This window comes from Quercus lobata, chromosome 6 (assembly GCF_001633185.2).
Source record: "Quercus lobata isolate SW786 chromosome 6, ValleyOak3.0 Primary Assembly, whole genome shotgun sequence".
NCBI lineage: Eukaryota > Viridiplantae > Streptophyta > Magnoliopsida > Fagales > Fagaceae > Quercus > Quercus lobata.
In genome coordinates, this window is record NC_044909.1 from 51567998 (window position 1) to 51578348 (window position 10351).

At 33.7% G+C, this 10351-nt stretch overlaps 1 protein-coding gene across 1 annotated transcript; it reads left to right on the top strand.

Annotated features, from left to right (window-relative positions):
- The first annotated feature begins 1024 nt into the window (after window positions 1-1024).
- On the top strand, window positions 1025-9715 carry LOC115950462. Its single transcript, XM_031067655.1, has 4 exons — window positions 1025-1402; window positions 4526-4555; window positions 9366-9458; window positions 9659-9715. The coding sequence occupies exons 1-4, from the start codon at window positions 1262-1264 to the stop codon at window positions 9713-9715; spliced, it is 321 nt and encodes a 106-aa protein (XP_030923515.1). The 5' UTR covers window positions 1025-1261.
- The last annotated feature ends 636 nt before the right edge of the window (window positions 9716-10351 follow it).

The following is a 10351-nucleotide window of genomic DNA, read 5'->3' on the forward strand; positions in this document are numbered from 1 at the left end:
ATAAAACGTTTCTTAAAATGGATGATTAATATTTGTTCTAAGGACATACATTAACTAGACTCTTATTAATAATTGAGAAAAACCTACTAAAAAGTAAACCACGTGACGAAAGTATGTAACTAAAGTTTGTGAGTCTTATTGACACAATGAGGTGTTGGATGGATGTAATTGTTATTACATATTATTTGATATAATATATATATATATATATATTTTTTTTTTTTCCTTAATATCTCTGGATAAATAAATAGGTGATGTATAAATGTATAATATAAAGCGCTAACTGGCGTAAAGAAAAAAAAATGTTAGAACATATACAAAAAGAAAAACATTTTTGGCAAAATCATTCTTTGTGCATATGATGATGCAAGATATCACTTATAGGCTTATAGCTAAACAGTGCTTACTTAGCCAAAAAAAAAAAAAAAACAGAAACTAAAATTTGCTTTCATATACCGTGCATTTAACATCGGATCAATTACAAGAATGTTACTTTAAAATTACATATTTAAAAGCTACTTCAACTTTTTATATAATATTCCATCAAAAAAACAAAACCTAGGACATGCATGCAAGATTTTTCTCGAAGTTTTCGATATTGATATGTATTAGATGTGAGCATGTGAGAAAAATTGGAGCATTTATGCTTCCTAGATTTGGAGTAAGGAGCTCAAATCTGAACCAAATAAGGACTACTAGTCTTCGAGTAAGTATTATATGAGATAGTCTCATGAGATTTATGTCTCGATAATATATAAGTCTCACACGTGCCATTGAGACATAAGTCTCATGAGATCGTCTTATAGAAGAATTTTCCCTTCAGCAAACAGGCACAATGATATGAATGGGACATCCAATTTCTAAGCCCCATAGGCCCAAACTCATCATTTGTTGGACACAGATCAGGCCCATGAGTTAGTTGGGTACCTAGCCCAAGTGCAAACTCACAGCCTAGCCCAAGTCTTAGTGTAGCAGAGAATTTTTTTTTTTTTTTTTTGACAAAAAGAAAAAGAAATAGGAGGAAACGTACACACACAGAAAGAGCAGAGAGGAGGCTCTCTAACCTCGAGCTTGGAGAGCCACAGTCACCAAATTGTGGTCGTGAAAATAGCTAAACAATTGTTTTGCGTGAGAAGCTGTGCTTCTTTATTCTTGGAAATTGGCCAACGATTTCTTTCACCAAACAGTATTTGGAATATAAAAAAGCATCATTTGTTAGCAAATAGGCAATATCAAGCAGTTTTTTTTTTTTTTTTTCATTATGCAATTTCAGATACCCAGATGGCGAAACTTGTCGATGATCAAGAATTCATTGATTTCATCAACTCCAACAGCAACCCATTTTGCTTCGTTTCATTCTACCCCCACTTCGTTCCAGAAGTGGGAGAACCAGTGGAAATCTGTGAGTTTATTATTTCTCTTTCTTTCAATTTCGTTTCAAAAGCTTTATCTTTTTTCTTTTTCTTTTTCCTGTGTGCAATGGTGCTTTGCTAGTTACCCATTTGGTGAAAGTTTGTATTTTGTATGGATTTGAATTTCTCCTATTTGTTTCACATTGTATTTTCCCTGCTTGCATTTGTGTTTTACATTTGAAATTTTGCATACAAAGTGGAGCCATTGCCGTAGTAATATTGAAAAAGAAATTTTCTTTCAGAATAAAAGGAGTTTAGATGGTTTACTCCCTTTAATTCTTAATAGGCTAAGGTGGGTCTTGTTTTGAATTCCATATAGATGTTCAAATTTTGAGATTTCAAGTTCAATTTTTGTTCAATTTTTTGGTTTAGTGATAATGTACCTATCAAGTTTTTTTTGGGTCTGAAGTTGTTTATTCTAATCTTTATGTTAGTTCATTAGCATTTTGGGAATACTTATTTTATGCTTAAGAAATGACATGTACATTTTAAATTCAATTTTATATTGCATTTGTTAAGCATGATTGCATGAAGGGATGGATATGTTACTTGTGGTCACGCATTAAGGTGGGTGCTATTATTTTGTATAGGTCACATGTCTGACGGATGATAGAGTTTGGAATATATCTCAGGTTATTGCATGGACTGATAATAATAATTACTAAGATTATAAGGCTAGTATGTAATAAAATTGGATTCTTTTAAGCATCTTTGAGCCCCATATGTTTTTTGGGGAGAAGGGCATGAAGCTATACAACCTGGAGGTCAATGCTTATGTTGACATAAGTTAATGAGGTTTGGGGCATGGAGAATCTGAAAATTTGTTGTTATGGAAGGGTACACTGAATGCTGATGAGGTGATAAACAGAGAATGGAACTTCCATTTACAAGATAGAGAGAGAGAGAGAGAGAGAGAGAGAGAGAGAGAATGGAACTTGCATTGAGTTCCAGGGGTTCCTTTCAAATTATTTTGTGGCCATCTGTTTGGGTTAGTTATTGAATAAATCTATTAGCAGATGAAGGATATCTTATAGTGATTATTTGTAGATAAATAATTGTATATTCTTGATGAATTGATTTTTGAAGATCTTTTAAGAGTGCTAGTATCAATCCTTGCAATTGTATCGTGTATTTTTAGCATGTGGTACCAATTTCATCAGTTGCCCCAATGCCAATCCCATTCAATTAGATACCAACTTCTAAAGTCTAGAATCTAATGCTTAGCCATGTACTTTAATGTTATACTAGAATTTTTTTTTTTTAATTATTTTTATTTGGATTCATTATTTGGTTTCTTGGCCCTTAATTTAGTTCATCACATTTGGACCTTATATAGCAGAACAGTTTCATGATTGGCTTGGATGTTGCCCATGGCTTTGCTTCTGACATGTCTTAGCTATTCAGCATCAGTGTGGTACAGCTCACTTAAAAGAAATGAGTTTGGGCTTCAACTTTATCTAGTTCATACCCTGTCAGATTTTATCCATTTGTTATCTTCTCAAGCATATAGGCTGTTCATGTGGGGTAATTCGTGTTCTAAGATATTATCCATGTTGTCTTCATGTTCAATGTAATTGTGTAAAAAGTTTTTCATGGTGGATTGTCTTATAACACAGAGTGGACTTTGCTAATTATTTTGGTCCTTTTCATTTTAGCCTCATGTTTGTGGAACTCTTTTTGGTTGATTCTTATATGTATATTGGATATTTTGCTAAGCTTGTGTTACTGTTGGTTTGATCTCTTATTATGACGGAGGTTATTTTCACTTTTTAGTACTTGGCTTTGTGTAGGAAGGGGGATAACATGCTGCTGAATGATTCCTTGTGCTTTGAATAGAATGTTTTCAGCTTCTTCCCTCTTTTCTTTTTTCCCTCTCTTTCTAACGACTTATAACTAGTTTGTTATTTTTTTTTTTAATGGGGCATCTTCTTATTGTATGTCCTGGTCTTATCAATGAGGTTGTGGAGAATCTCATTAGTATTCTAGTTCAAGATTGGATATTAGTTTTCTTTTGGGTGCTTTTATGTCATTCTTCCATTCTCAACATCTTGTGCAATTTGTTATGCAAGACTTGTGTTTGTGTGGGCACATGCCGGCTGTGTGTCTGTTAAATCCAGAGTTCCAAACCCCCCTCACCTGCTTGTTGTAACAATTGATTTTATTTTAGTTTTTAAAATTTAAAGGGGAAAAAAACCCTATTTGGAAAGCTTGATGGGAAATAAAAGAATAGTGCAAAATTTTAAATAAAAAACCTCATTTCTTAAGCAACTTAGCAGTTTTCATTTATTCCTTTTCACCCTCTTTGAAACCCAAAAGGAGTCTAAGAGAGGTGTATGTGTGTGCATAGTGGGCTCTAATTAATACGTTTATTAACTAGAGTTGTACACTCCCTATGTACTTGGGTGTTCCATTTTTTATATCAATAAAACTTATTACTTATCAAAAAAAAAAAGAAGTTTATTAACTAGAGTTGATATCATCTGATGCAGACACAAGATAGAAGGAGCCTGCTAACAATTGGGCCTAAAGATCTAGGTCCAATCTCTTAATCATTAGGATTTCATTTTATGCAATTTTTTATTATTTTCTTTTCCTATTTGGATTAGGAGTTTAAGTTCTATTTTTGCAAGCGAAGTTTTGGAACTCTATGTAAGACCACCCCGGGTTGAGTTTTGGATTGATAGTAAAGTTTCTTTTGGTTTTTTGGTTTGTTGCTGACTGCAGCCAACCCTAGGTGCCGACTCCTAGATTATATCCTTATTTTCCTGTTATTTATATTTGTTATTAAATTGTTTTGGTTGTCCTGTCAGAATCAAATAGGGTATATCTTAGAAGGGAACAATCAATTGTAAATATAATGATTTCTCTCTAGTTGAAGTTATGTCTCAAGTCCATAAGAAAGGAGTTAGGTCATCCTTGTATGATTACTTATGTAGTACATTTTTTCGCTGAATGTGAAAGATATCTTATTATATTGTTTGCAATTTGATCAGCTTTTGTGGATCAATTGATGGTGAACACACACGCACACAATATACATATCTTAGCTAGTTATTATTTTATTTAGTCTGACCATCTTTAAGGAAGTTTGACAGTCAAAATACTTTTTGCAGGATATAAGAGGAGGTCAGGAACCAACTAAGGTAGGCAAGTTGGTATTTACTAGGTAGAGCAGCTGAAATTGGCACTGACTAATAGCCCTTTATCAGATATGGTTGTGTGCATGATTATTTCATCTTTTATATAATTATTTGTATGGAAGAAAGCTATTATATTCTGAATTTTGAATATCTAAGACATGATAATATAGTTACGTACAAGTGTTCAATCTTGTAGTCTATATGAATTGTGTTACCTATTAAGATAATAATATTATCATCATCATCATCATTTATTATCACTATTAGTGGGGCCAAAATCCAGATAAAGATCAATGCAACTTAATGTTAGTTCAGTAATGTTAGTTCAGTGTTGTGATGCATCAGTTAGATTGTCTTTAACCTTATGAAGTAGAACAAAGGTCTTGACACCAAATCTGATGTTGGACAGCAGTGGAGGGACATTTGTCTAGGCTAAATTTGAGTAAATCTTATGGAAAAGATTGTGGGCTTTGAAGTTCCGAAGGATGGTATATGTTTTGTGCTTCACATTGGGTAAGAAATATTGAATTTTGAAGGGCTAATGGGCCAGAAATAGGAAGTATAGTTGCATGATTTTCTGTACACCAACTTTTTGTAGGATTTCAAAGGCTTTGGGGCTTTATGGTGGTAAAAATAGGTAAAATTTAGGAAGAAAACCCAAGTTTTTGGGTTGCTAACTGTAACTTGAGAAGTCTTGTCACTTATGGAGTTGTTTAGGTGCTACTTATCTAAAGAATGTTTTGGGGTTATATTGATTTAGATCTTAGAAAGGTGAAAAAAAAAAAAATTTCAGGTCTCAGATTTGGTTAAAAATTTCATGAAATTAAAAACAATAGAAGGAAGAAGAAAATAGGTCCCCTTTGTTATTTGTGTTGGTTATGGAAGCCGTTGGTAGAATGTTGGATAAGGTTGTCCGTGAAGGTCGTCTGTCAGGTTTTCGTGTAGGTGATTTTGTAGGAAGATCTTTGGTGGTTTCCCATCTCCTTTTCGCTGATGATACTCTAATTTTTGTGATGGTAATATTAATCAAATGCTGATTCTCCATATGGTGCTCATTTGGTTTGAGGCTGTGTCAGGTCTGAAGGTAAATTTGGGTAAGTCTGAACTGGTGGCTGTGGGGACAATTCATAACATTGAACTTTTGGTGGCTGTCTTAGGCTGTAAGCAAGGGCCTCTTCCAATGAAATATTTGGGTCTTCCTTTGGGGGAAAAATTCAAGGACAAGACAATTTGGAATCCAATTCTGGAGAAGATGGAAAGAAAATTAGTAGGTTGGAAAAAATTATATTTATCCAAGGGAGGGAGAGTCACTTTAATTAAAAGCACTCTCTCAAATCTTCCTACTTATTTTCTTTCTTTATTTCCTATTCTTGCTTCCATGGCCAACCGAATTGCAAGACTTCGACGGGACTTTCTATGGGGTGGCCAAGGGGATGAGCCCAAATTTCATCTTGTTAATTGGACTACGGTTTGTACTCCACTTTCTTCAAGTGGTTTGGGGATTAGGAACTTGAGAACCTTTAATGTAGCTTTATTAGGGAAGTGGTTATGGAGATTTGGGCAAGAAAGGGATACTCTATGACGACAAGTGATAGAGGTGAAGTATGGTTGTGATTGGGGTGGTTGGTGTTCTAGCTCATTCTCTAGTCCATATGGAGTTAGTTTGTGGAAAAATATTAGAAGGGGGTGGCCCTCTTTATCTCGGTTTATTTTGTATGAAATTGGAGATGGATCAAAAGTGCAGTTTTGGCTAGATCGATGGTGTGGAACATCTTCTCTTGCAGACTACTATCTTGAAATATATAGGATTTGTCGAAACAAAGAGGCGAGTGTGGCTGATCTAATGAGGTACACCAATGGACTCCTTCATTGGGAGATACATTTTTGTAAGGATGTACATAATCGGGAATTGGAAGCTTTCTGGGGCTTCATAAATACCATTTATAGCATTCCTTTAAGGAGAATAGGGGAGGATAAGAGATGTTGGCTACCTTGTAAGAGTAAGGGGTTTATGGTTAGTGCGTACTACCATCTTGTAGTTGGCCATAGTGAGCAGTTTTTTCCTTGGAAAAACATTTGGAAGCAGAAGATTCCTTCTAGAGTGGCTTTCTTTGTATGGACTGCTGCCTTGGGGAAATGTCTGACAATTGACAATTTACAATTTAAAGAAAAGAAAGGTATGCATTTTGGATTGGTGTTATATGTGCAAGTGTAATAGTGAAACTATTAACCATCTATTCCTTCATTGTCCGGTTGCTCTAGAGTTGTGGGATATGGTTTTTGGTTTATTTGGAGTATGTTGGGTTATGCCAATGTCTATTGTTGAGCTTCTTGCTTGCTAGCAAGGTTGATTCAGTTGTCATCGTAATGGAGATATATGGATGGTTGTTTCTCATTGTTTGATGTGATGTATTTGGAATGAAAGAAATAGTAGGTGTTTTGAAGACAATGAGCGTTCTATGCCTGATCTCAAGCTTCTATTTTTCAGAACCTTGTTGGACTGGTTCTCGGTGTGGAGAAACCAACCTTTTTTTTCAATTTTGGATTTACTTGATTTATGTAATTTTTGTATTTGATATGTTACACCCCTGTATACTCCCTGTGTACTTGGGTGTTTTTCTTCTTCTTTTTATATCAATAAATCTTTATTACTTATCAAAAAAAAAAAAAATAGAAGGAAGAAGAAATATTCTTTAATGCTCCTAGAAATCCAAAGCAGTTCATTTAGGTTTTCCTCTACATCACAAAAACCTCAAAAATTTCATAGCTTCTAGAATTTTAGCAAAATATATTTTCTCCATTGAATGGAAACCACCACCTACCCACACAACATGCATGCACATGCACACAAACACTCGCACACACACGTGCGCACACACACAAACACACACAAATCCATGCCCAGTGCACATGCACCGACATGCGCAAAGACACCCACTATTTAACCATAATAGGACTTTGACTTAATGGGATTTGACTGCTAAACTTAGAGTGCTTTTGCCAATATTGGGTTATGTACAACTTTCTAAAGCTTCACTTTTTCTAGGTACAACTATACTCTAACCATCTTTCAGAAAATAAAAGCTTTCGGCAAAAAGTTGCACCCTAATGGACACTAACTAAAGAACTATTAAACACAATAAAACTGAATAATATAATAAAACCCACAATAAGACTCATGGACCAAAATGAGAGCCCATATCTACAAATCTAAAACAATATAAATCCCCCCAACTTTGAAAATTTGAATAAATATAATAAAACCAACCAGTTTCTCACTGTCTGCATCATCTTATCGCTTTAGTGATCAAGTTGTGCCCCAATTCAACTCCTAGCAGCTAATATTTAACCCAAATAGGATTTTGACATAATGGGATTTGGATACTAAGCTCAAACTGAAGAATTTTAAACACATAAATAAACCTCATAACATGATAAAACATACAAAAAGATTTATGGACCAAACTGACAGATCTTACTACAAATCTAAAATTTTATATGTATATACATTGTCTACATTACCTTTTCGTTTTAGTGATGAAGTTTGTGCTCCAATTCAAATTCCTAGTAGCTCTAGGAATCCTATGTTTAAAAGGAAAGTAATAGTTCCTTGTAAACTATTATAGCTTTCTTCTCCATTGGGAATATCTATTGCTGCATATATTCATGAGATCTTCATAAATAAAGTAGGATTTAAAACTTGGGGCAGATTTGGTACATATAATGGTGATTATGAAGGGAATGTGAATCAATATTATCGGGAATTTAAGTTGGAATGGAATAATTATTCCTATTAATTTGTTTGGTGATAACTCCTGAATGAAACCCTAATCTAAATTCCACACTTTCTTTCTTATCTGACTTATTCCACACATTGTCCTCATAGAATTCTTTTTTTTGATAGGTAATAACAAATTTATTGATAATAGAAGTACAATGGATTTACGATAGTAAATTCACTGCACTGAAAAAAATACAAACCAATCAAAAAGAAAGACTAACAGAATTAAGAAAATCAAACAAAGAATGACAATGCGTAAACCCCCAAATACGGGACCACTCAAACAAAGTCCTAAGCAGCAAAGACTTCACACAATCTACAAGTCTCTCAGTTTCCTCAAAAGTTCGGGCATTGCGCTCCTTCCAAATTAACCACATAAGACACCCTGGAACCATATTCCACACATTTGAAGTGTGACTCCCCAACCAATTCCACCATGCAGAGAGAAGAGAAACAACGTTCTTCGGCACCACCCACTAAACCCCAAACAAACGAAGGACTTCACTCCACAAGGTATGAGCATACTTACAATGGATCAATATTTGCCAAAGATCACACCATTGTTGGATCTCTAAGGTCCATTCTCTCATCATAAATCTTGAACCCTAAGCTTGGTCCACAAATCATACCTATCTGAAAGTACAAAAGCATCTTCACCAACAGCTGTAGGTTGGTCACTGAGCTGTCTTGTTAGTGTCACTTTCCCATCCTTTTAGACATCAACCAAAAAATTTATCTTCTGATTTCCTTTTACGGATCTACTGTTCTCATGGGTGATGATTTCTTAACTGTTGAAGTGCATTAAGACTTAAGATTGCTAAGTTTTGAGGCAAATAGGAGCTATTTAAATCTAGTGATACATAATATAACTTTCTTACTTCTGTTGAAGTGCACAGCAAAATAGACTAAAGATAAAAAAAAAAGTAATACAGTTATTGAAGCTAAAAGCTACTTAACAATGCCGACAGTTAAATAATGAAAATGTTTATTTGTCAGTGTTATGATGTTCTCACACAATTTTTTTCATTTCAGAAAAATATCAGATATGCAATACGTCAAAAGCGTGCTGATGCAAAGAGAGCTTTAAAAGACCTCCTCTACAAAAGTGGGTCCTCAAATTTTTTGGTACACTTTTCCTCAACCCTCTGTTGTTAAAAACTCTAGCAATTCCTTATTTAGAATGATTGATGTAATATCATGTTATTATAATGGCATGAACAATGGCAAATATTGTCAGTATTTGTCAGCAATTGATTCAGAAATTACGCAAAATGTGTGTGTGTGGGTGTGTATTTTATTTGTAAATAGGATATTACTTGGATCAGAAAGAGGATCTTCAAGATCAAATTGTAAGATCGGATGGAAGATCCCAGATTTTATAGAATATGAAAATTTGTTATTAATAGTAGACAATATATGTCAGGAAATCCTATTCAAAGCTTAAAAATTATATTTTTAGTATTACCATTAAATAAATAGGGATATTTTACTCCAAAAAAAAAAAAAAAATTGTGATTGTTCTCAAAAGGTAGAGCTTCATTTTAGACCTAGAAGCTGACATGACTAGAATCAAAAGCGTGAATCAATGTTAAATTCTAAAAGAAAAATTCCGACATCATAAATTCTTCTTTCTTACTGTAATTAATCTCAACCAAGTACAAATAAAAATGTTAGATTCTCATTCAACTAAGCTCTATGAATAATATAAATTCATTTGCAAATTCAAAACCTATCTTGAAAATCAAATTTCAACTAAGCTCTATGAATAATATAAATTCATTTGCAAATTCAAAACCTATCTTGAAAACCAAATAGATAGATATAGTAATGTAATATTATAATATGATAATATCAATATTTAATTGCTAACACATTATTATTTCATATTACAGCCTTTTTTTCAATCAGTTATTAGATAGAGCAAAAGTTTGTTTTTGGACTTATATTTTATGTTTTGGGTCAATTTTTCATTTGGCATTTGGAGTTAAGTTTATGAACCAATTGAACATTGATGTGGC